A 27,961-nucleotide genomic window follows, 5' to 3' on the forward strand; every position below is an offset into this window, starting at 1 on the left:
AATATATTTAAAAAATAATAATAAATAAATAACAATAACAATAACAATTAGCATCCAGGCAGAAATAACCACCCCACCCTTTTGAAAAAAACCTCTCTCCTCACCTGAGGACTATTGTCCTGGGCTATTCAAGTCAGAATCCTATCAGTCTGTAGATAGACCTCTTTGCCTGGTCTAATTAGTCAGAAATAGCATTTGATACTGCCTTCACTAGAGATTGAGAGGCATAGAGGATCTACCTAACACAAACACAAACATAGGGCCAAAATGAGGAGACAAAGAAAAAATCCAAATGGAAGAAAAACAGAATTCTCCAGAAGAGATAAATGAAGCAGATATAGAAATTTATCTGAAACAGTTCAAACTAATGATGGCAAAGAAACCCAACAGCTTGAAAAAAGATACAGTAACTCTGGAAAAAAAAAAAAAAGTCAGAAATAAATACTGAAATAACACAAATAAAGAACACATGGAAGGAAAAACAACATATTAAGGAAAGTTGAGGACCAAATCAGTGAATTAGAAAACAGGGTTGAAAAAAAAATCACTTAATCAGAGAACCAAAAAACAAACAAACAAACAAAAAACAGGAGATCAGTTTAAAGGAGCTGTGGAACAACATGAAACATAAGAATATTCAAATAATAATTGTGCCAGAAGAGGCAGAAAGGGAGAAAGGGATAGAAAATGTGTTTGAAGAAACAATGACAGAAAACTTCCCTAAACTGGTAAACGAAAAACACAAGTTCAGGAGGCACAGAGAACTCTAAGCAAGAAGAACCCAAACATGTCCATGACCAGACATTTTAATCACAATTAAAATACCAAAAATTAAAAACAAATAGTGAATCTTAAAGCAGCAAGAGAAAAAAAGAACTGTTACATAGAAAGGAGCTCTCATAATTTCTCATTACAAACTCTACAGCAGTGGTTCTCAGCCTTTCTAATGCTGCGACCCTTTAAACAGTTCCTCGTGTTGTGGTGACCCCAACCATAAAATTATTTTTATTGCTATTTCATAACTGTAATCTTGCTACTGTTAATGAATTGTAATGTAAATATCTGGATTTTCTGATGGTCTTAGGTGACCCTGCTAGCAGTTCTCAACTTGTGGGTCATCAGAGTTATGAAGTAGCAACGAAAATAATTTTATGGTTTGGGGGTCACTACAACATAAGGAACTGTATTAATGGATCGTGGCATTAGAAAGGTTGAGAATCACTGCTCTACGGGCCAGAAGGGAATAGGATGAAGTACTCATAATAAAAATAATGGAAAGCAAATATGTGAAACCAAGATTACTATATCCAACAAGGCTATCTTTCAAAATATTGTAGAAGGTCAAATAAAGAGCTTCCCAGACAAAAAAAAAAAAAAAAAAGCTAATGGAGTGTATCACAACCAAGTGAGCATTTAACAAGAAATGCTAAAGGGACTGTTGTAATGATAAAAAGAAATAGAGAGAGAATCCTAGTCAGACAGAATTAAAATGGCAATAAATAAGTATCTACCAATAATAAACTTAAATGTTAATTGATTAAATGATTCAATCAAAAGGTATAGGGTAGCTGAATTGATATAAAACATGACCCAACTATATGCTGTCTACAAGTGACCCACCTCAGAACAAAAGACACACAAGATGAGAGTGATAGGATTAAAATAAAATAAAATAAAATAAATAAAATAAAATAAAATAAAATTTAATTTCAAAGCAAATGGAAAGGGGGGGGGGAATGGAAATAGCAATACTCATTTCTGACAAAATAGACTTCAAAATGAAGGCCATCACAAGAGACAACAAAGTCACTACACAATACTAAAGGGATAAATCCAACAAGAGGATATAACCCTGGTAAACATATATGTTCTCAATATATTAATAGGAGTTTCTAAATATATAAAAACCTTCTAGAGGACTTAAATGGAGAGATAAACAAAAACACAATCATAGTAGGGGACTTTAACATACTGACTTCACTGGATAGATCTTTCAGACAAAAATTTAACCTGTTAACGGTGACTCTAAAGGACACACTGGATCAGATGAATTTAATGGGCATTGATAGAACATTTCATCCAACACAGGAGAATATACATTCTTCTTTAGTGCACATGGGTCATTCACAAAGATAGACTACATGTCAGGACACAAAACAAGTTTCTATAAGTTCAAGATTATTGAAATCATATCAAGCATCTTCTTAGATCACAGTGGAATGAAATTAAAATCAACTACAGTAGAAATACCCCAAAACATAATGGCTAACTAATGAGATCAAGAAATAAATAAAAACCTTCCTGAAAACAAATGAAAATGAACACACAGCAACCCAAAATGTCTGGGTCACAGCAAAAGCAGTCCTAATAGGCAAGTTCAAAGCACTACAGGCATAACTCAAAAAAAAAAACAAACAAGAAAATCAATAACAAACTAGCCTTACAACTTAAAGAACTAGAAAGAACAAGAAAAGTGCAAAACTGAATCAGGAGTAATCAGAAAAAAAATGAATAGGTCAATAACAACTGATGAAACAGAAACAGTAATAAAACCTCCCAGGAAACAAAAAGCAAAGCTCAGATGGCTTCACCAGGGAGTTTTAACAAATATTCAAAGAATGAACACCTATGTTCCTCAACCTATTTCAGAAAATTCATGAGGAAGAAAAACTTCCAAGCTCTTTTTATGAGGTGAGCACTATCCTAATTCCAAAACCAGATAAAGACACTACAGATAAAGAGAATTACAGACCAATATTCTCGATTAACATAGATGTCAAATCCCCAACAAAATATTAGCAAATCATGTCCAGCAATATATTAAAAAGATTATACACTATAAGCAAATGGACTTATTCCAGAGATGCAAGGATGGTATAATATTTTCAAATCAATAAACATGATACATCACATAAACAAATTGAAAGACAAAAATCACATGATCATATCAAGAGAAGCAGAAAAAAGCATTTGATAAAATCCAACACACATTTCTGATTTTAAAAAAATACTCTCAGGAAAGTGGGAATAGAGGGATCAAACCTGAACATAATAAAAGTGTCATATGACAAACCTACAGCCAACATCATACTCAATGGTGAAAAACTAAAGCCATTTCCCATAAAAACCAGAACCAGACAGGGATGTCTGCTCTCACCACTCTTATGCAACATAGTGCTGGAAGTCCTAGCCACAACAATCTGTAAAGGGGAAGAAATAAAAGGCATCCAAATTGGAAAGAAGGATGTAAAACTCTCATTATTAGCAGATGGCATGATATTGTACATAGAAAATCTAAAGACTCCACAAAAAACTATTGAATTTAGTAAGTGAATTTATCAGTGTAGCAGAATACAAAATCAACACCCAAAAATCAATAGCTTGTATACATACCAATAAGGAATTCTCAGAAAGAGAAACAATCACATTTACCATTGTAACTAAACTAAACATTAGTTTAGTTAGGACTAAACTAATGAAGGAAGCCAAATACCTGTACTTGGAAAACTACAAGATACTGAAAAATGAGATAGAAGGAGATATAAATAAGTGGAAGAATATACTGTATTCATGGGTTGATAGAATCAACATCATTAGATTGTCCATATTACCCAAGGCAACCTACAGATTTAATTCAATCCTTATTAAAATACCAAAAGCATATTTCATAGACCTAGAACAAAACTCCAAAAATTAAAATGAAATGAAAAAAGACTCCAAATAGTTAAAGCAATTTTAGGGAGAAAAAAAGATGGAGGAATTACAATAGAAGATTTCAAGTTATACTATAAGATATCACTTGTTATACTACAAACTCGCCATAATGAAAAGAGCCTTCCTTCCAGCTGCTGGCAGGCATCTGGGACTCTGCTTCCCTGATAGCCCTGGTTTTATCTGGAAGGACATCCGGTCTAATTAGCATATTAGACCTTCTATTATTATAGAGTATTTTCTTCACAAATTTAAGATGAATTACTTTAACTTCACTTATTGGTTCCTTACCATTGGAAGAATGTAGAATTTTTATATGTAAACTACTATGTTTCTATATTTATTGTACTAAGTAGTCACCCTCAATTCCCATTTTTATCTAAACAAATAACAAATTCCAGCCAATCTTGCCTGATACCCAATATATCTTTCACTCCTTATTCTTCTCTTCCCACTAAACAGGGCTTTTTATTTTTTATTATTTTTTAATTTATATATTTATTGTTTAAAGTATTACATGTCTCCTTTTTCCCAATTGACCCCCCCAAACCACCTCTAAGGGCAAGCTCCCACCGCCCCAGTGTCTGCATCCATTGGTTATGCTAATATGCATGCATACAAGTTCTTTGGTTGATCTCTAACCCTCTTCCCTGCCCCTCCGTTGCCTTCTCTCTGACATTGGATGGTCTGTTTGGAGCTACCTTATCTCTGAACCTATTTTTTAAATCAGTTTATGTTGATCATTATATCCCACATATGCGTGAGATCATGTGATATTTATCTTTCTCTAACTGGCTTTTTTCACTTAGCATAATGCTCTCCAGTTCCATCCATGCTGTTGCAAATGATAAAAGTTCCTTAATTTTTATAGCAGTGTAGTATTCCATTGTGTAGATGTACCACGGTTTTTTTAATCCACTCATCTGCTGATAGCCACTAATGCAGTTTCCAGATCTTAGCTATAGTAAATTGTGCTACTATGAACATAGGGGTGCATATATCCTTTCTGATTTGTATTTCAGGTTTCTTGGGATATAGTCCTAGAAGTGGGATTACTGGGTGAAAAGGGAGTTCCTTTCTTAACTTTTTGGGGAAACTGTGTATTATTTTCCACAGTGGGTGCACCAGTCTGCATTCCCACCAGCAGTGCACTAGGGTTCCTTTTTCTCCACATCCTTGCCAGAACTTGTCATTTGTTGATTTGTTGATGATAGCCATTCTGACAGGTCTGATATACCGTGTTTCCCCGAAAATAAGACCTAGCGCATGGAAAGATAAGACATCCCCTGAAAATAAGACCTAGCGCAACTTTGGGAGAAAAAATTAATATAAGACACTGTCTTATTTTCAGGGAAACAGGGTAGTACCTCATTGTTGTTTTGATTTGCATCTCTCAAATGATTAGTTTCTTTGAGCATGTTTTCGGATGTCTCTTGGCTTTCTGTATGTCCTCTTTAAAAAAAAAAATCTATTTAGGTCCTTTGCCCATTTTTTATTGGATTTTTTTTATCATTCTTTTGTTAAGTTGTATGAGTTCCCTGTAAATGTTGGAGATTAAACTCTTATCTGAAATAGCATTGGTAAATATGTTCTCAAATGCAGTGGGCTTTTTTGTTGTTTTGTTGATGGTTTCTTTTGCTGTGCAGAAGCTTTTTATTTTGATATCCCATTTGTTTATTTTCTTTTTAGTTACCCTTGTCCTAGGAGCTGTATCAGTAAAGATATTTCTACTAAATATGTCTGATATTTTGCTGCCTATGGAGTCTTCTAAAATTTTTATGGTTTCCCAACTTACATTTAATTCCTTTCACCATTTTGAGTTTGTTTTTTTTAGATGGTGTAAGTTGGTGATCTAGTTTCATTGTCTTACATGTATTTGACCAAATATTTCAGCACTATTTATTGAAGAGGCTGTCATCAGACCATTGTATGCTCTTTCCTCCTTTGTCAAATATTATTTTAACATAATGCTTGGGTCTATTTCTGGGTTATTTGTTCTGTTCTATTGGTCTATATGTCTGTTCTTGTGCCAAGACCAGGTGTAGAGAGCACCTGGGAAGGCACATGGGCATTTCTTTAAATTGTCAGCTAAATCTAAGGCATTTGGCAAAGCCATGCCCTGAAAATACATTCTACCAAAAGGCAGAAGTGTTAGCAGCTTGACCTTCATTTCAGCCCAGGTGCTAGGGGGTAAGTTTCATTATGTAAATCCAGCCAAGCACAGGGAATTAATAGGAAAACTTCCTGGTATTTGGGGGTATAAAATAAATACACTGCATCTGCTCTGGGTCCCTGTCTCTCCATCAGAAGGGGAGAGACAGCGGTCCCACCCAGCCCCAGCTTTTTCCTTCTCTGTGTCTTGTCTCTTTCTTTCATTTTTATCAATCCCCAGCCGCCCCTACGCAGGAACTGGACTGCTCTCTAGCTGAACTAGATGCAGAAAAGAGAGACCCTGCTAAAACTAGGCAGTTTTGAGAACCACAGCTTTGTAATTAGCTTGATATCTGGTATTGTGATTCCTCCAACTTTATTCTTCTTTCTCAAGATTGCTGTGGCTATTGGGGGTCTTTTCTTATCCCAGGTGAATTTTTGGAGAGTCTGTTCTATGTCTTTGAAATATTCTGTTACTATTGTAATGGGGATTGCATTGAATCTATAAATTGCTTTGGGTACTATGAACATTTTAATGATGATTACTCTACCAATCCATGAACACAGTTTGTTCTTCCATTTGTTTATGTCTTCCTCTATTTTTTTTTCAATATCCTGTTGTTTTTCAAATATATGTCTTTTATCTCCTTATTCCTAGGTATCTTATTTATTTATTTATTTATTTATTTATTTATTTATTTATTTTTATTTTTTTGTGCAATGGTGAATGGGATTTTCTTTTAGTTTCTCTTTTTTGTGAGTGCATTATTGGTGTATAAAAAAAACATAGATTTCTGGGTGTTAATTTTGCATCCTGCTACATTGCCAAATTCATTTATTAAATCTAGTAGTTTTTGGTGGAGTCTTTGGGGGGGGTTTATGTACAATATCATGTCATCTGAAAATAATTACAGTTTTCTTCTTCTTTTCTAATTGGGATGCCTTTTATTTCTTTTTCTTGTCTGATTGCTATAGCTAGCACTATATTGAACAGGAGTGATGAGAGTGGGCATCCCTGTCTAGTTTCTGTTCTAAGGGGAAATATATTTAGTTTTTGCCCATTGAATATGATGTTGGCTAGAGGTTTTTCACATAAGGCCTTTTATATGTTGACATATTATCCCTCTATTTCCACTTTGCTGAGAGTTATTATTCAGAAAGGGTGTTGAATTTGATTCATTGTTTTTTTTTGGTTTTTTTTTAATCAATGGATATGATTATGTAATTTTTGTCTCTCAATTTTTTTTAATGTATCACATTTATTAATTTGTGGAATTTTAGCTTTCTTGCATCCCTGGAATAATTCCCACTTGGTCATGGAGTATGATCTTTCTAATATAATGCTGGATCCGCATTGCTAGAATTTTGTTGATGACTTTAACATCTATGTTCATCAAGGATAGTGGCCTGTAGTTCTCTTTCTTTGTAGTGTCATTATCTGCTTTTGGAACAAGTGTAATGCTGTCTTCATAGAAAGAGCTTGTAAGTGTGCATTCTTCTTGAATTTTTTTGGAAGAGTCTGAGGAGGATATGTTTTAGTTCTTTTTTGAATGCTTGGTAAAACTCCCCTGTAAAGCCATCCCTATCAGGGCTTTTTTTTTTTGCTGAAAGATTTTTTATTACTGCTCCAATTTCTTTGGTAGTTATCAGCCTATTCAGGTTTTTCATTCTTCCTGATTGACTTTGGGGAGCTTGTATTTTTCTAAGAGTATGCCCATATCTTCTAGGTTGTCCAGTTTGTTGGAGTAGAGTTGTTCATAAAATTTTTTCATAATCCTTTGTATTTCTGTCAGGTCAATTGTTACTTTGCCTCTTTTGTTTCTGATTTTGTTTATTTGGGTCCTCTCTCTTTGTCTCTAGGTGCCTGGATACAGATTCATTGATCTTGTTTATCCTTTCAAAGAACTAGCTTTAGGTTTTATTGATATTTTGTGTTGTGTAGTTTTGTTGTTGTTGTTGTTATTGTTTGCTTGTTTGTTTTTGTTATGTGGGTTTTTCATGATTTTTTTTTAGCGGGGGGGGGGAGTCCCTAGGTCTTTTATTTCCTCCTTGGTCTTTATTATTTTCCTTTTTCTGCTTGTTCTGTGCTTTTCTTGTTGCTGTCTTTTAACTCTTTGAATGTACAGTTAGATAATTTGTTAACCTTGCTTGAGACTGTTTTCACTGTTTCCCATAGATTTTGTATTATTGTGTTTTCATTGTCATTTCTTACCAAGATGCTTTTCATTTTTTCTTTGATGGTTTTGGTAACCTAATCATTGTGAAATAGCATGCTATTTAACCTCCAAGTGTTTAATTTTTTTATTTTAGTTGACTTCTAATTTTGTATTATTGTGGTCTGAGAAGATGATTAATATGATTTCTATTTCTTGAATTTGAAGAGATTTTGTCTGTGTCCCAATATGTGGTCTATCTTTGAAAATGGCCCATGTACATTTAAGAATGTATATTCTGTAGCTTTGAGGTGAAATGATCTGAAAATGTCAATTAAGTCCACCTGCTCTAGTGAGTCATTTAGGACTGCTATTTCTTTGTTTATTTTTTGTTTAGAGGATTTATCCAATGGTATCAATGGGTATTAAAGTCCTCTACTATGACTGTGTTTCTATTGATTTCTCCCTTGATATCTGCCAGAATTTTTTTTATGTATTTGGGTGCTCCTGTATGGGCTGCATTTATGTTTACCAGAGTTATATTTTCTTGTTGAATTGCATTTTTATGAATTATTTTTATGAATTATTTTTATTCTTTATGCCTGTGTTTCTTCTTCCCTTCTTATTTTGTTCTTTTCACTGCAGTCCCTTTAGCATTTCTTGCATCACTGGCTTTGTGGTAATAAACTACGTTAGCCCTTTTTTTTTTGCCTGTTAAGCTCCTGATTCACCCTTTAATTTTGAATGTTAGCCTTGCTAGCTATCGTATTCATGGATTCAGTCCCTTGCTTTGAATCCCTTTGTATATTTCATTCCATTGCCTCCTGGCCTGATGTGTTTCTGTTGAGAAGTCAGTTGATAAACTAAAGGGATTTCCCTTGGAGATAACTTTCTGTCTCTCTGGCAGCCTTTAAGATTCTTACTTTGTCATTGGTATTTGCCAGTTTAATTATGATGTGTCTTGGTGTTGGTCTTTTTGGGTTCATCTTGTTAGGGACTCTGTGAGCTTCCTGGACTTGTGTGGAGTTGGTTTTTTTGTGTGTGTTTTTTTCAATATCAGGGAAGTTTTCTGCCATTATTTCTTCAAACATGTTTTCTATTCCTTGTTCAGTTTCCTCTCCTTTGAGGATATTGATTCATTTCATGTTGTTCCTAAGTTTCCAAAGGCTCTTCTTCTGTTTTTTAAGTTTTTTGTCCAGTTACTGCTCTGCTTGGGTGTTTTTTCCTACCTTGTATTCTAACTCACTGATGTGGTCTTCAGCTTCTTCTAGTCTACTGTTGATGCTTACTATTGTGTTCTACATTGTAGCGATGTTATTCTTCATTTCTTCTTGATTCTTCTTCATGTCCTGATGATTCTTACACATGTTGTTGAATTTGTCTTCCATCCTTTTTAGAGTTCTTATGACCATTGCTCTGAATTCTTTCTCTGACAAATTGCTTGATCCCATTTCATTTACTTCCTTTTCTGATGATTCCTCTTTATCATTCATATGGGGCTGTTTCTTTGTCTTCCCATGTTTTCTCCTCTTTGGGTGTCTGTTTATGTTGCTCACTTTCTACCATGTTAATCAAAGGCACAAAATACAACTTGACAAGACATGACACAGATGGAACAAAACAGGAGTGTATCCATTACACCAATAACCCCAACTAAAGGTGACCACCAGAGAAAAGATAATTAGGGTAGAGAAAAACATGCAAAATTGATATTGAGAAAAAGAAAAAAGGTAAGAGAGGAAAAAAAAAGATGAAAAAAAAGGGGGAAAATATATATGCATATGAGGGGAAAGTTTCACAAAACCAACAACTAAACAAAAAAATGCAAAGAGCAAACATCCAGAAAAAAAGGGGAGCTGAATCTGAAGAGGCAGAGTTTATTTCTAGAAGGTAAGGTAAAAGAATTGAGCCGGGACCGGTTTGGCTCAGTGGATAGAGCATCGGCCTGTGGACTGAAAGGTCCCAGGTTCGATTCCGGGCAAGGGCATGTACCTTGGTTGCGGGCACATCCCCCGAGGAGGGTGTGCAAGAGGCCGCTGATCAATGATTCTCTCTCATCGATGTTTCTGACTCTCTATCCCTCTCTCTTCCTCTCTGTGAAAAATCAATAAAATATATTAAAAAAAAAAAAAAAGAATTGAGTGAATGGTGGAATGGCCACTATTCAGTTTAGAGGAGGAAAAAGTGAATGTGTGTATAAGAAGAAAAGTAAAAAAAGAAATACTCAATAAAAAAAACTTTTCTCTTTCTTTCATCTATTTATCTATATATTTCTTTATTTTTGGAAAAGGAGAATAGAGTAGGGAGCAGATAGGCCTGAGTTTGGTGAGTGAAAATAGAAGGGGCCTGGTCTTCTCTTAGCTGAAGAAGAAAACAAGCAAGGAAATGAAACAAAACAAAAACAAAAACAAAGTAGAAAACAAAAATAAACCAACAAACAATCAAACAAACAATAACAACCAGAAAATAAATTGGCTAGTGAAGAAAGAGAAAAGGGAAGGGTCCATGGACTTGGAGCAGGGGAGAGGAAATTAGATATATGAGTAAGCCAACAGATACTATAATAGTAATACATCAATAAAGCAGATAAAGAAGATAAAATTTTAAGGAGTAAAAAAAAAGGAGAGAGAAAAACTAATTCAGGAACAGAAGAGAAACAAGATGAAAAAGAGGGAACTGAGAAAGAAAGGGTTGGCATAAAGGAAAAAAATAAGATAGGGTAAAATAATGATAAAATAATAATAAAATAAAAATATACCGGTATATAAAATTTATTTTTTAATTTTATTTATTCTACTTTTTATTTTACTTAAGAAACTATTTTTTCCAGAATGGTCTCTTGCGCTCTGGGACTCCTCAGGGGATGTTGGACTGCCAGCCTGGCCTGATCCCTGCAGACCAGGCTGAAGGATTCCACTGGTGTAGGATTCCATGCACCAGGACTAGTAGTAATAATAATAATAAATAAAAATAAAGAAAATTAAAATAAAATAGTTTCTTAAGTAAAATACAAAGTAGAATAAATAAAATAGTTTTATTTTAAGTGACTAAGTGACTGTCTGACTGTTTTGACCACGCAATTGTCAGGTAACTATTATGTACACCAACCAACAGGGGGCAGATGCTCAACACAGGAGCTACCAAGTGACAGCTACTTTCCAGAGTGGTCTTTTGCACTCTGGGACCCTCAGGGGATATTGGACTGCCAGCCTGGCCTGATCCCTGCAGGCGAGGCTGAAGGACTCCACTGGTATAGGATTCCATGAACCAGACTCTAGTAGTAATAATAATAATAATAATAAACAAAAATAATTTTAAAAAGTAAAGAAAATTTAAAAAAATAGTTTCTTAAGTAAAAGATAAAAAAAAAAAAGTGAAGTAGTGATGTAGTAAAGTTCATACACTTTAGCTGAGTATTTAATGTCCCATGGGGGCTGGTCTAAGACTCCTCCCCACTGTTCTGTCTGCCATGTCTCAGCTTCCTGCTAGATAGTCAGCACCATGTTGAAGCTCCCAGTAATTTACTGCAGGCCAACACTCTATCCCCTGAGCCAAACCAGTCTACTTTTGCTCGAAAAATTAGACATGAAAATGTCATGAAGCTTACAAATTATTTTTTACTAGAGGCCTGGTGCATGAAATTCATATATGGGGATGGGGGGTGGGAGGTGTCCCTCAGCCCAGACTGCACCCTCTTCAATCTGGGACCCCTCTAGGGATATCTGACTGTCCAGTTAGGTCCGATTACAGTAGGATCGGGCCTAAATGGGCAGTTGGACATCCCTCTTACAATCCAGGGCTGCTAGCTCCCAACTGCTCACATGCTTGCCTTCCTGATTGCCCCTAACCACTTCTTCCTGCCAACCTGATTACCCCCTAACCACTCCACTGCCAGCCTGATTGACACTAACTGCCTTCCCCTAAAGGCCTTGTCATCCCTAACTGCCCTTCCCTGTAGGCCCAGTTGCCCCCAACTTCCCTCCTCTGATGGCCTGATCACCCTAACTTCCCTCCCCTGCAGGCTTGATTGACCTCAACTGTCTTCCCTTGCAGGACTGGTCCCTCCTAACTGCCCTCCCCTGCTGGCCATCTTGTGGCAGCCATCTTGTGTCTACATGGGGGCAGCCATATTTGACCATATGGGTGCAGCCATCTTGTGTATTGGAGTGATGGTCAATTTGCATATTAATGTTTTATTTGATAGGATGGAGGCCTGGTGCATGGGTGGGGACCAGCTGGTTTGCCCTGAAGAGTGATCTGGATCAGGGTGGAGGTTCTCTTGGGGCATGCTGTGGCCTGGGCAAGGGGCATGTGGTGGTTTGCAGGCCAGCCATGCCCCCCAGTGATCCAAGTGGAGGCCCTGTTATCTGGAATTTATTTATCTTCTATAATTGAAATTTTGTAACCTTCAATGGAGAACAGGGCCAGCCAGGAACTTGGCTCCCTCCATCGCCTGTGAAACTCAATCATTCTGCTTGCTCTGTCGCTGTAACTATTTTTGTTGGGATTTATTCATCTTCTATAATTGAAACTTTGTAGCCTTGAGCAAAGGCCAAGGTGGGCCGAAAGCTTGGTTTTCTCCATCACTGGGGAAACCCAAGCCCCATGCTCACTCCACAGCCACAGACATCTTGGTTGGGTTAATTTGCATACTCGCTCCTGATTGGCTGGTGGGTGTGGCTTGTGGGTTTAGCAAAGGTATAGTCAATTTGCATATTACTCTTTTATTAGGATTTTTTTCTACTGATAAATTACATGCTACTGGAGTTCCACTAAGAAAGAAATTGCTTTATGTGATCAAAGATTATATGTGAAACTCTTGGTTTAAAATTGTTGCCTTTTTGTAAGTTCACCACTCATACTCAGTATACTTATTTGTAGGATTTTATGTTCTTTGAACATTCACTGGCTGGATTATAACAATCAAAATGACAAAACAATAAAATATGCAGAAAATATTTCTGTAAGTAAAAGACAAGTTTAAATTATCTCTTTATCTTGAAGATGTTGACATTTGACCTAATTCTTTTTTATTTTATTTATTTTTTTTTAGAAACCCTGGGGCTTGGATTTCATTTCTGAATGGTTTGAGTATTTGCTCATTTGTAAAAAATGTTAATTATTATATTTAATAAAGTATAGTATATTGAAGCAATTATTTGGTTGTAAATGCATGATAGCTTAAAACAATATTACTGGCTCTAGCACAATGTTGCTTTGAGAGATTACCATCCTTTTATTTGATTCCTTTGCAGTAATTGCATGAGTAAGCATGAAAGATGAGAACTAAGGCTTGCAGCATCAGTTCAATGTTTAGAGAGCACTTTGAAGTTCTTTTGGTACCAAAGCCGGTTACTAATCAAAAGAACTAAATTTCTAAAATGTTCTTTTTGTAAGTAGTCCTTTTTGTTTTTTACTTTATTCATTAATCTTATTGTAGTAAGACTTTATTTTGGAAAAGCTAAAAGTTGTTTAAATAATATGTTTAAAGATGAGAAGGAATATAGGTGAAATCAATTTGTTCTAGTGGCCTATTGTACATAGAAAACACTAAAGAGTCCATTAAAAACCACTAGATTTAATAAGTGAATTCAGCAATCTAACAGGATAAAAATTTAACACCAAAAAATCTATGGCATTTTTATACACCAATAATGAATTCTGAGAATAAGAAATGAAAGAAACAGAGAGATCCAAGATGGCTGCGCCCAGGTGAACACATAGCCGCAGCCGCACACAACAATTTCAATAAAATACAACTAAAATATAAAACGGACATTGCCCAGAACTACAGGAAGGTTGACTGACTGGAAATTCTACAGTGAGAAGCAAGGAGAAAACCAGAAGGAGGTGTGGAGGAGCTGGAAAAGCCAAGGTACAGAGACACGGCGCGCGGAGAGGACAGAGCCGGAGAGGAGGGAGGCCGAGTGCCTGGCGGGCGTTCACTAGCGGGAAGGAGATAAAACTCCGACTGTGCTGGGCCCCCGACTGCTCTAATCCCCAGTTTTAAGCCAGACCCCAGGGACTCAGGCTCAGCCATAGGGAGCCGGGCTGTAAGGCGGAACCCCGGGGAGAGGCGAAAGGAGGGCCCGGAGGTGCACACACTGCGCGCAGAGAAGGGACGGTCGGCTGTGCCGCGGGATTGCCCTGACGGGAAGGAGACTGGGGCTCCAGACTGCTCTGAACGCCACCTCCAACTCCGCTTCCAACTGAACTGAACCCCAATACCGGACTCATTGGGGGAGAGCATAGACTGTTTGGCAGCAGGCGAAAATCGAGGGCACCTTTCTCTCAGAGGTGCTGGCAGCGAGCACTGAAGGACCCGCAGAAGGCGGGGCTGACGGAAGCCAAAGCTGCAGGCTCCACCCTGAAACCCCGTCCCATCAGTAACTGCGAAATGAGACAACAAAATAGATCACAAACGAAAGAAATGGAGGACAAAAAGCGTCTGGATATAGAGTTCAAATCTACGCTTATAAGGTTTTTCAAGAATTTCCTAGAAAAGATGGATAAGGCCTATGAGGATATGAAAAGAGATCAACTAGAATTAATAAGGAGTCATTGAGAAATGATAAGGGATCAACAAGAAATAAAGAATACATTGTCTGAAATAAAAAAATATTTTACAGAGTCCTAAAAACAGAAGGGAAGATCACAAGAATCAAGTCAAAGATTTGGAACATAAAGAGCCAGAAGACACTCCTCCACAGAAGCTAGAAGGCAAGAGAATCCAGAAAATTGAAGATAATGTAAGAAACCTCTGGGACAACTTCAAGCGAACCAACATCAGAATTATTGGGGTCCCAGAAAATGAAAGAGAGCAAGATATCAAAAACATACTGAAAGAAATAGTGACAGAAAACTTCCCCCACCTGGTGAAAGAATTAGACTTACAAGTCCAGGAAGCACACAGAACTCCAAACAAAAGGAATCCAAAGAGGACCACACCGAGACACATCATTATTAAAATTCCAAGAGCAAAAGACAAAGAGAGAATATTAAAAGAAGCAAGAGCAAAAAAGGTAGTAATCTATAAAGGAGCACCTATACGATTGTCAGCTGACTTCTCAACAGAAACCATGCAGGCCAGAAGGGAATGGCAAGAAATATTCAAGGTGATGAACAGCAAGAACCTACAGCCAAAAATAATCTACCCAGCAAAGCTATCACTCAGAATCGAAGGCCAGATAAAGAGCTTCACTAATAAAAAAAAGCTAAAGGAGTTCATAACCGCCAAACCAGAATTATATGAATTGCTGAAGGGGGTTCTTTCAGAAGAGAAAGTAAACAAAGATAAAAATTATGAACAACAAATACGTAACTATCAACAAGTGAATCTAAAAACCAAGGAAATTAAAAAAATCTGATGAACAATATTAACTATTGAATATAATAGAATCAGAGGTATGGAAGGGGAGTGAACTGACGATTCTTGGGGAAAAGGGGAGAGAGGGGAGAGAGGGGCGTGGGAAGAGACTGAACATAAACTGTGCACCTATGGATGAGGACAATGGGGAGAGGGGAAAGGGCAGAGGGTGGGGTGGGAACCTGGTGGAGGAGAGCAATGGTGGAGGGGAAATAAAGGAACATTTGTAATAATATGAACAATAAAAACTTATAAAAAAAAAAAATAAGAAATGAAAGAAACAAATCCCATTTACCATTTCAACAAAAAAATTAAGATGCTTAGGAATAAACATAAACATGTAGTTTTTCTGACCCTCCTTAGTTCTTCCATTTGCTACTTTGCAAAGCTGTGTTGATACCATGTTTCCCCGAAAATAGGACATCCTCCAAAAATAAGACCTAGCACATGGAAAGATAAGACATCCCCTGAAAATAAGACCTAGCACAACTTTGGGAGAAAAAATTAATATATCATAAGACACTGTCTTATTTTTAGATAAACAGGGTAGTTAAGAACCCAATATTTTCTACATTCCCCTTATCTATTTTAACCATAATGTGTGTGATTTATGATAATTTATAACAAGCTGAATGAAATGGCATTTTAAAAGTTGATGCATATATATTTCAAACATGAGAATTATTTAAAGGAAATAGACAAAAGGCTTAGATAGGAATATTTGACTTGGTCAGGGAATGAAATAATGATGGAGATTTAATATAAAAAGAATAAGTAGGAGCAGAAGGAAGAATGTTTCAGACTGAGGTATTAACATTTGCAAAAGTTCTTGATGGGAGAGAAGGAGACATAACAATTTCAAGTTACTTGAAGAAGGCCAGTGATTAAAGTTTAGAAAGTGAGGAAGAATGTGGTACCAGATGATAATGAATGGGGCCTGTGAAGACCATGTTAAAGATTTTAGACTGTTCTATTAGCAAATTATCTGATAAAAGTTTATTAGGAGAGACTAGACTGGTAAAAGATAAGTATGGCAAGAAGGCTGGAGAGGATGCTTATGGACCAATTAATAGGTTACTAAAGTAATTTAAGTGACAACTAATGGGTGCTTGGATTAATGCCTCCTTAGTCATGGAAAGAGAGAACTGAGAATATTTAAAATATATTTAGGAGGCAAAATTACCATTACTTGATGCTGAGTAGAAAATGGAAATTTAAGAGAGAAAGAAGATTTATGACCTATCCCTTTTTCTGACATAAAGAACATTAGGATCAGGTTCAGGAGTAAACAGAATAAAGAGCATGGGTTCAGTTTTAAACATATTAAATTTGTAATGTTTTTAACCCTCCCAAATAGGCAGGTGAGCATCTTTGTATTTCTGAAAAGAAAGATGAGTTTATGAGATCTAAATGAACACACATATATCTGAATATCTGAATAATCACTGGTTTATTTCAAGGATATCTAGCAATTATTTTAAAACATGCATGGACAATGAATTCACTCATTCATTCATTAACTAATGTTTTATGAAATTACTTATATGCACCAAGCAATGTTTCAGGCAGTGGAATGTTATGTTTAGTGGCAATTATTCCTAATTTAAAGATACATTTGATAAATATTTCTGAAGTACATATTATGTGCTATTTGCCTATATCAAGCATTAAGTTCTAGCAGTGAACAAAGCAGTAGGAGTTGACATTATCTGTGGAAATATGTGTTGCAGACTGGCTGGTTAGAACTCTGTTAGCTGGACTGAATATTTTGCTGATTTGCCGATTTTATTTCTCTTTGTTTATTTTTATTTGCATCACCACTTACCCTACCTATAACCTCTCCCACCTCTACCACCCCCTCACCCCTACAATCGCCACACTGCTGACCATGTCCATGAGTTTTCTCTTTTTTTTCCTTTTTTTTCTCAAACCCTCCCTGCCTCCTACCCCACCTCCATCCTCCAACACTGTTTGCCTGCTCTCTAGCTAAGATTCTGTTTCTATTTCCCTTATTAGTTTTGTTTGTTCATTAAATTCTACATAGAAATGAATCATATGGTATTTGACTATCTCTAACTGGTTTATTTCACTTAGCATAATGTTCTCTAATTCCATCCATGCTAACCAAAAGGGTAATCCCCCCCCACCCCCCCCCACCCCCCATTTTACAGTGGAGTAGTAAATTCACTCACCTACTGGTGGACGTTTGGGCTGCTTCCAAATCTTGACTATTATAAATTACACTGTGATGAACACAGGGGTGCAATTAGAATTGGTGTTTCAGGTTTCTTTGGTTAAATTCCCAGAAGTGGAATTGATGGGTAATTTTTTTTTTTGAAGTAACTTCATACTGCTTTCCATATGGCTTCATCAATTTGCATTCCCACAAACAGTGCACTAGGGTTTTTTCCACATTCTCACCAACACTTATTGTTTGTTGATTTATTGAGGGTAATCACTCTATTAGGTATTAGGTGATATCACATTATAGTTTTAACTTGCATTTCTCTGATGATTAGTGACATTGATCATCTTTTCTATTGGCTATCTGTATGTCCTCTTTGGAGAAATGTCTATTCAGGTCTTTTGCTCATTTTGTTAAATTGGATTGTTTATTTCTTTGGTGTTGAGTTTTATAAGTTCTTTATAAATGTTGTATAGTAACCCCTGATCTGATGCATTATTGGTGAGTATATTCTCCCATTAAATGGCTTATCTTTTTGTTTTTTTAATGGTTTTCTTTGCTGTGCAAAATTCTTTGGTTTGATGTAGTCCCATTTGTTTATACTTTCTTTTGTTTCCCTTGTCCAGGGAGATATATCAGAAAAAAATATTGTCATGAGAAATGTCAGAGATTTTACTGCCTATATTTGCTTCTAGGCTTTTTATGGTTTCAAGTCTAACATTTAAGTCTTTGATTTATGTTGAGTTTATTCTTTGTGTGGTGCAAGAAGGTGGTCTAGTTTCATTATTTTGCACATGTCTGCTTTTGCATAAAAGCAGAACCATCTATAATAGACTATCTTTATTCTATTGTATGTTTTTGTCTCTTTTGTCAAATATTAATTGACTAAAAGGCATAGATTTATTTCTGAGCTCCCTATTCTGTTCCATTGATCTGTATGTCTGTTTTTAATGCCAATATCATAATGTTTTCATTACTATAGCCAATATAGTATAGTTTGATATCAGGTATCATGATTCCTCCAACTTTGTTCTTCTTTCTTAAGATCAGTGTTGTTATTTGGGGTCTTTTGTAGTTCTATATAAATTTTTGGAAGACTTGTTCTAGTTCTCTGAAATACATAATTGGTATCTTGATAGGAATTGAGTTGAATCTGTAGATTGCCTTGGGTAGTATGGACATTTTAATGATGTTAATGCTTCTTATCTATGAACATGGGATATGCTTCAGATTAGCTATATTTTTTCATTTTCTTTCTTCAGTATCTTATAATTTTCTGAGTACAGGTCTTTTACATCCTTGGTAAATTTATTCCTAGATATTTTACTATTTTTTAAGCAATAGGATTGTTTTATTACTTTCCCAGGCAAAGCCACCTGCCCATCATTCCCTGCAGCTGCAGCTGGCCTAGGCGCCTATGGCTGACCAGAGGGAGGGTAGCCCAGATCCCAGGTGCCTGTGGTCAGATGGAGAAGGGAATTTTGGGTCCCAGGTGCAGAGCCGAGGCAGAGGTGGAGAGGGACAATAAAGCCAGCAGGGGAACCGTTAGGGACAATCAGGCTTTCAGGCAGAAGAAGTTAGGGGCAATCATGAAGGCAGGTGAGCGGTTAGGAGCCAGCAGTTCTGGATTGTGAGAGGAATGTCCAACTGCTGGTTATCCCTTAGTGGTCCCAGATTGGAGAGGGTGCAGGCTGGGCTGAGGGCACCCTCCCACCCCCGCCCTCTGGCACAAATTTTGTGCACCAGGCCACTAGTGTTGGATAAAAATGGTGAAGTGCACATCCATATCTTGTTCTTGATCTTAAGGCCCCTTGTAGTTTTTGCCCATTGAGTATGATGTTGGCCATGGTATTGTCCTATATGAATAGAGGTATGTTCCCTCTATTGTCACTTTGCTGAGAGTTTTTATCAGAAATGAGTGCTGAATTTTATCAAATACTATTTCTGCATCTATTGATGTGAGCATGTGGTCATCCTTCATTTTGTTCATTTGGTGTATCACATTTATTATCTTGTGAATATTGTACCAACCTTGCATCCCCAGATAAATTCCACTTGATCTTAGTGTATCTCTTTTTTATGTATTGCTGGATTCAGTTTGCTAATATTTTGTTGAGGATTTTAGTATCCATGTTCATCAGCATTATTAGCTTATAATTTTCTTTATAGTGTCTTTATCTGGTTTTGTAATTAAGATAATGCTAGCATTATAAAATGAGCTTGGGAGTTTTTCCTTCACTCGAATTTTTTGGAATAGTTTGAGAATGTTTGGTAAAATTCACCTCTGTTCTTTTGTTTGTTAGGGTTGTTTTATTATTGTTGTTGTTGCTTCAATTTCATTAGCTGTAATATGTCTATTCAGATTGCCTGATTCTCTTTTGGAATATTCCGTTTCTAGGAATTTACCCATTTCATCCTAATTGGCAATTGTCATATAACTGTTAAAAAAATTTTCTTACAAGCCTTGGTATTTCTTTGTGACAGTTCTTTTTCCTCTTTCATTTCTGTTTATTTATTTGGGTCTTCTCTATTTTTTTCTTGGTGAATATGGTTGAAATGTCATCAATCTTGTTTATCTTTTAAAGAACCAGCTGTAGGTTTCATTGTTATGTGAATTGTGTGTTTTTTAACTATTTTGTTTATTTCTGCTCTGATTTTTATTACTTCCTTCCTTATAACTCACTCTGGATTTTTGTTCTTTTTCAAGTTCCTTTAAGTGTAAAGTTAGATTTTTTTAATTTGAGCTTTTCCTTCTTCCTGATATAGGCCTGTAATGCTATGAATTTCCCTGTTGGGACTGCTTTCCATGTGTCCCACAGATTTGGGGTTGTTGTGTTATCATTTTCATTTATTTCAAATTATCTTTTGATTTCTTCTTTGAACTTATTGTTAACTTATTCATCGTTTAGTAACATGTTATTTAACTCCCATACATTTGCATATTTTTTCTCTTTTATTCCTATAATTGATTTTCAAGTTTCATAGCATTATAGTTGAAAAAGATGCTCTATATGATTTTAATCTTTTTCGTTTATTGAGACTTGTTTTGTGTCTTAACCTATAGTGTATCTTAGAAAATGTTTCATGTGCATTTGAAAAGAACATATATCCTACTTCTTAGTGATGAAATGCTCTGAAGATATCAATGAAATCCATTTGATCTAGTATGTCAATAAAGGCCATCATCTCCTTATTGACTTTCTGCCTGGAAGATCTATCCATTGAGGTCAACAGTGTATTAAAATCCCTGGCTATAACTATATTCAATAATCTATTTCTTTATGTCCATCAAGATTTGGTTTACAAATTTAGGTGCTCCTATGTTGGGTACATAAATGTTTATAAAGTTTATATCCTTTTGTTAAGTTGACCCCTTATTATTATGTAGTTTCCTTCTTTATTCTTATGATAGCCTTAGTTTTAAAATCTATTTTGTCAGATATAAGTATTGATACCCCAGACTTTTATCCCTTTCATTTGCATGAAATATTTTTTACATTCCTTTACTTTTAGTATATGTGTATCTTTAATTTTGAGGTTGGTCTCTTGAAAATAGCATATACATGGGTCTTGTTTTCTTATTCACCCAGCTATCTTATATCTTTTTATTGAAACATTGACACCATTTACATTTACAATTATTATTGAGAGATAGGTATTTATGACCATTGTATTTTGTTTACTATATTCTTCTATGTGTGTTTTTTTTTTCTTCTTTTTATTCTCTTTCTTCATAAAGCAAAGCTTTAACATTTCTTGTAATACTTGTTTGGTGGTAAAATACTTCTTTAGATTTTTCTTGCCTAGGAAGCTCTTTATCCCTCAATTTTAAATGATAGCCTTGCTGGGTAAAATATCCTGGGTTATTTAACCTTGATTATCATCACTTTGAACATTTCATACCAGTCTATTCAGATGTCAAGTGTTTCTGTTGAGAAATCATCTCATGATCTTATAGGAGATACCTTGTAGGTAACTGTATTTTTCTTTCAGTTTTTAAGATTTTTTTTCTTTAACTTTTTCCATTTTTTATGATGTTTCTTTATTTGGGCCTTTTAGGATCCATCTTGTTTGGGACTCTCTGCACTTCTTGGACTTGCATGCCTTTCTCCATCACCAAGTTAGAGAAGTTTTCAGTCATTATTTCTTCAAATATTTTCTTGACCCCTTGCTCTCTTCCTTCTCCTTCTGGTATTCTTATAACATAAATGTTACACTTCATGTTGTCCCAAAGGTCTCTTAAACAATCTTCATTTTTAAATATTTTTTTTTCTTTTTGCTTCTCTGTTTTTGTGGGGGGATTTTTCTACCTTGGCTTCCAAGTCACTGAGTTGATGACCTCTGCTTCATTAAGCTTATAGCTTATTCCCTCCAGTGTATTATTTATTTCAGAAAAAACATTCTTTATTTTTTACTGGTCCTTTTTTATGGTTTTTATGTTATTTTTTTTATTATGTTGAGCTTCCTTATAATCATTACTCTGAACTCTATATATGAACTCTATATATACATCCATTTCAATTAGCTCTTCTTCTGGAGAAATTCTTGTTTCTTCATTTGGGCCCTGTTTCTTTGTCATTCCATTTTGGTTGCCTCTTTGTGTTTATTTCTATGTATTAGGTAGATCTACTCTGACTCCCAGTATTGATAATATGACCTCATATAGTAGGTTTTTGGTGAGATCAGTGGTACAGTCTCCCTGATCACCTGAGCTGGTGCTCTAGAAATGTTCTTTGTACATATTATGTGCATCATCCTGTTGTAATGGGGTATTGATGTCTGTTGGCTCATTTGTGCATGGTATTGACCCTCAGGATGGCCAACCGCGAGGCTCAACCTACAACACAGTAAGTAAGCTACTATGGAGGTGTTGATCACACAAAATTCACCTCAATTGGATTTGGTGCCTGCCAATATCTCTCTGTGGATATGCTGCTTATGAAGTTTATTGGATCCTGCTTTGTTGTTGTCTGAGCACGATCCAATTTGGTGTATTGATTATGGGCCTCTTTGGAGTGACTCTAGTGCAGGCAAATGTCAGACACTGTTTGTGACTGGTTCTGGGCAACCTGCTTAGAACTATCTGAAATTCACAGCTTATGGCTTCCTCCCTTGGACCTGGATGCATATGGAAAGGCAATTTTCTGATTTTTTTAAAGTTAATTACATAGGATGTTATTAGATTTCATTCAGAAGTGTGAGCACTTTAATAATTAGTCATTGGGTGATTAAACCTGCTTAAAATATTGGTTTTGGCCAAAACTGGTTTGGCTCAGTGGATAGAGCATCAGCCTGAGGACTGAAAGGTCCCAGGTTCGATTCCAGTCAAGGGCATGTACATTGGTTGTGAGCACATCCCCGGTGGGGAGTGTGCAGGAGGCAGCTGGTCGATGATTCTCTCTCATTGTTGTTTCTGTTTCTCTATCCCTCTCCCTTTCTCTCTGTAAAAAAATCAATAAAATATATTTTAAAAGAATAAAAATTAAAAAATTAAAAAAAATAAATATTTTTTTGATTGTTACTTGTTGCTCTAATGGAAAGCAATCAATTCCTTACTAGGAGCAAAACTATAAAGAAAATGACTTCAGTATAATGAAATAGAGAGAAATATAGATGCTGTTACATTTGTCCAGAGAAAGGGGAAAAAATAGCAATTTATAACAATATTTTGGAAAGGCAGATGAAAAAGGAATTGCAAGGGTTCTAAATCAAGAGCCTGATGGGAAAGTTTGAGAAACAGAAAGGGTAAGGAACTGGAATATAGTAAGCAAAAAGAAGAGAAACATGCATTGTACCAGAAAAAGTCGTTGGGGGCTAGATCCTATATAGTGCTAACTATATATGCAAGTCAAGATAGGAAAAGGAATTTACAAAACTTGACACTTGATTGAATTTGGGATGCAAGATATATTAAGAACTTAAATCCCAGTTTCTGTTGTAGGAAACTGAAAGTTGGCTATGACACTCACCCAAACAGGTGTAATCCAGTGTTAGAGTTGCTATAATAAAAGAATGTACATCAAGGCACAAGAAGAACTAATATTCATTGCACTTAAAGTGTGAGATTAGAACCCTTAGAGAGTAGATAACATGTGATATAAGTGTGTACTTCCCAGGCCATATAAGGTCAAAGCTAGGAAATGTATGGCTGGGAGAACATTCCCAGTCAAGAATACAGCACAGAGGCAAAGAAGTGAGAATCATTATGGCTATCACCAAGATGAAGAAGCCCCAGGTATTCAGGATGTACCTAATGAGTTCAGACTCTCCTTTAGCAATTAGGCCACACTTTCTCATTCAGCCACGCCCCAGGTGTCTTCCAAGTATTAGTGCTATATCATGATTTAAACAATAGCTTCACCCTGCCTGGATGACTCAGTTGGTTGGAGCATTGTCCTGTGTATCAAAAGGTTGTGAGTTCAATTCTTGATCAGGGCACCTACTGAAGTTGTGGGTTTGATCCTCAGTCAAGGTGTGAATGGCAGGCAACTTATTGATGTTTCTCTCACATCCGTGTTTCTCTCTCACTGAGAAGACTAAAAAGGGCTAATTCCAATGTAACCCTGATATTTGGGGCTAGTGATCTGAGTCCAAGCCAACAAGTACATTCCTGATAACCTATAATTAAGTCACTACCTCCTTCCCAGATAATGGTCTTGCACAACCTGTTCCTGTGAACAATGCACTGCCCCGGAGGGAGGGTGATTAATGCTGGCACCAAGTCAGACAATCAGACATGGCCTGGAAACCCATAACACCTAGGGACCTTCTTGCAAGGCCCACAAAAAGAACCAGAAGCATAATCCATATTTACAGGAGAAAGACCACAGGGACATATAAAGGAAAGCCCCATGCATATTTCTTCACTCAGATTCGGACGACTATTCCCTAAATCCATCAGTGTATTAAACAGTGTCCCTCCTCTACTTTGAAGTGTCCTTGGTTTACTTTGATCTTTTGCAACAGCTAGTTCCCTGACCCCGGGAAACCAACTGCACTTGGCTTTTTTGGCCTCCAGTAAGAGGACAGGGCTTGAAGCCCAGGGGTGCAAGATAGACCTCCAGAAGGCTCTCCCTGCTGATTTTAGCAGAATTGAATTGGGGGACTCCTGGCACTCCTGGACCTCAGCCTCAGACCTGGCATGCATCTGGAGAAAGTGGATAGACACTTCTGGTCCTGTCAACAGAATCAGTAAGGTAGGGGCCCCAGTCAGTCATACCCACTCCAAATGGGTGTGAAGGGGACACTTGATCACCTCCCCGGAAGTCATAGGACTTCATCAGTTAAATTTGTCAGGAATAGGATGGACTGTTTTTTTAAACTCTGAGTGAATGTCTGGTGAAAGTATGTGGGTGTGGAAGGAGAGGGCCTGCCCTCTCCTATTCTTTGTGTGGCTCCACGACCTTAGTTACACAGTCCAAGCGGGCCCCAACCTGCGGTTCATCGATTTGTCATATGGCATAACGGTGACTCACCCCCACGTGGAGGTGACCAGGCCCAGGTTTTATACAGGTGCACCTTAACTAAGACAAATATAAGCTCCCAAGGGATGCAGCCAGGCAGGCATCTGAGTGAGGATCTGTGAAAACAGGTCACCTCCTCCCTTGTCTGTCTCTAGCCAATAATCATCATGGCTTCAAGACAAAGTAAACCCACTGTTCTCAATTGCATTTTGAAAAGGGTTTCAGTGGAGAGTATGGTATTAAAATGAACCCTAAAACACTGAGGAAATTCTGAGAATTAGAATGGCAAGCCTTCAGGGTTTGCTGGCCTTCAGAAGGCTCCTTAGATAAAGGACTGGTCAGGATGGTCTGGAATATAGTCCCGAAAGATCCTGGATACTCAGATCTGTTTCCCTACATAGACAGCTGGTTAGAAATTGCTCAAACCCTGACGCCTTGGGTCTAGTTTTGCCTGTATAAGAAGGGACAAAGTAAGGTTTTAGTAGCAGGAGCGAAGAGGCAGGCAGGACAAGAGCAGGCTAAGAAAAAGCCGGCAGGAGAGGAAAAAGCAGAAGAGAAGTAGGCAGGAGAAAAGAAACAGGTCCCTCAGAAGGGAACCCAAACCCCCCATTATGCCAGGACTCCCTGAGGAAGTCCCACCAGTTTTACCACCTCCATATGTGCCACAGGCAGCACCAAGTGCTCCCCTCCCTCTTCCTCTCCCCTCTACCCCTCCACGTGTGGATCTGGAGGGTTCAGAAAGTCTGAAAACACAACCCTCCTCTATTTCTCCTCAGCTGGGCTCTCCAGAGCCAGTTGGGTGGCACTTTCATTCAGCCGATCAAGGGCCTAAGCACCTCAGATGACTATCAGGGAGATTCAAGGTGCCAAGTGCTTGGTGAAGATGGGACTTTGCAGGAGGGAAGGCCAGTCTCTTATTATCAGCCCTTTACCATAAGTAACATCCTAAATTGGAAACATCACACCTCAGCTTACTCTGAAAACCCTCAGGCCATGGTAGACCTTCTAGAAATGATTTTCCAGACCCAGAAGCTTACCTCGGTGAACTGCAAGCAGCTCTTTTTCACATTCTTTAACACTGAGGAGCACATGAGAGTAGTATAAGGGGCTCAGAAGTGGCTCCAGACCCAGGCACCAGGAGGAATATTAGAGACAGATGGGCCAAGGAGGTCTTCCCAGATGAGAAACCTGATTGGAACCCGAACTCAAAAAATGGAAGGGCCAGGCTAGAAAGATATTGGCTGGCCTTCCTCCAGGGGGTCAGGGCCATAACCAAGAAGCCCACCAACATGGCTAAAATCTCTAAGGTTTTCCAGAAGCCTGACAAAAGTCCAGCATCTTTCTAAGAGAGACTATGTGAGGCATACTGAATCTATACTCGCTTTAACCCTGAGGCCCTGGAAAATCACACCATGGTAAATGCCGCTTTTGTAGGCCAAGCCCAGCCTGATGTCAGGAGAAAATTACAGAAGCTGGAAGGGTTTGTGGGGGAAAATGCCACCAAACTGCTAGAGATAGCCAACAAGGTTTTCATCAACTGAGACAGTGTGGCAAGGAGGGAGAAAGAAAAGAGAAAACAAAGAAGGGCCAGTATATCATAGTAGCAGTGGCTTTTAGAGGCTCAGGCTCCTAGACAGATCAGAAAGAGAAGCAAGAATACAGATGAGGGGGGAAAGGAAGAGCAAGTCTGTGACGAGATCAGTGTGCCTATTGTAAGGAAACAGGACACTGGAAGAATGAATGTCCCAAAAGACAATGTAAGAAAACTGGACCCCATTTTCCACCCAGTCGCTATCAACCGAGCCACTCGAAGCAGATCTCATTGGGCTAGCAATGGCTGATTCTGACTAGGACAAACTGGGCTCTTTTCAGGTAGGCCCCCATGAGCCCATAGTCAGAATGAAAATTGGGGGCCAGACTGTGGGCTTTATAGTTGATACAGGAGCTTAGCACTCAGTAGGTCATAAAGGAAAAAATAGCGCCTCTCTCCGGAAAAGAGGTCACCATTAATGGAGCTACTGGGGATCAGACTCATAGAGCATTCTGCTGCCCTCCCGATACCAACTTGGTGGTCATCAAGTAATTCATGAATTCCTGTACTTGACAGACTGCCCAGTGCCTCTAATGGGTAGAGATCTTTTAGCCAAAATGGGGGCAGAAATTACTTTTGCTCCAAATCACTCAGCACAGTTTTGCCTAAGTGAAGAGACCTCCCCAATGATCTTGTCCCTAGCAATGCAGAGGAAGAATGGAGACTTTATACCCCCCAAAGTTCTCACCATTAGAACCTGAATTAGAAAAAGAATTCCCATTGGTCTGGGCTGAAGGAAATCCTCCAGGTCTGGTTAAGGACCACACCCAGGTGCTGATTGACTTACAGCCTGGGGCACAGCCTGATAAAATATGCCAATATCCAATTCTGAGAGAACCACTCCTAGGAATCCAGGTCCACTTAGACCGGCTGCTTTAGTGGGGACTTGTTAAAAGATTCAGGTCTCCACGGAACACACCACTCTTGCCTGTCAAAAAGCCTGGGACTAATGACTACCATCCTATCCAGGATCTATGGGCTGTTAATGAGGCTGTTATAAGTCTGCGTTCAGCGTTATCAAATTTCTACACTCTTCTGGGGCTCATTTCATCAGAAGCAGAATGGTTTACATGCCTAGATATGAAAAATGCCTTTTTCTGCCTTAAATTAGCTTCTTCAAGCCAGCCTCTTTTCTCTTTTGAATGGGAAAACCCAACTACAGGGGCCAAGGAGCAGTTCACCTGGACCAGACTGCCAAAAGGGTTCAAGAACTCCCCTACTCTTTTTAGTGGAGCACTAGCATCTGATCTAAGTTCCCAGGACAGGACTTGAAGTGTGTTCAACTCCAATATGTAGATGACCTTCTATTGGCTAGCTCCACATGAGCTCAGTGCTGGGAGG

At 37.6% G+C, this 27,961-nt stretch overlaps 1 protein-coding gene across 1 annotated transcript in view; it reads left to right on the forward strand.

Moving 5' to 3' along the window:
- Window positions 1-13,169, forward strand: part of PLSCR5 (phospholipid scramblase family member 5) — a 61,274-nt gene extending 48,105 nt beyond the window's left edge. Inside the window, exons 7-8 of the mRNA XM_036447474.1 lie at window positions 12,897-12,982; window positions 13,069-13,169. Of these exons, the coding sequence (XP_036303367.1) occupies window positions 12,897-12,935 (39 nt within the window). The 3' untranslated portion in view covers window positions 12,936-12,982; window positions 13,069-13,169. The remainder of the gene's footprint in view (window positions 1-12,896; window positions 12,983-13,068) is intronic.
- Window positions 13,170-27,961: the final 14,792 nt, after the last annotated feature.

This window comes from Pipistrellus kuhlii, unplaced genomic scaffold (genome assembly GCF_014108245.1).
Source record: "Pipistrellus kuhlii isolate mPipKuh1 unplaced genomic scaffold, mPipKuh1.p scaffold_m20_p_2, whole genome shotgun sequence".
NCBI lineage: Eukaryota > Metazoa > Chordata > Mammalia > Chiroptera > Vespertilionidae > Pipistrellus > Pipistrellus kuhlii.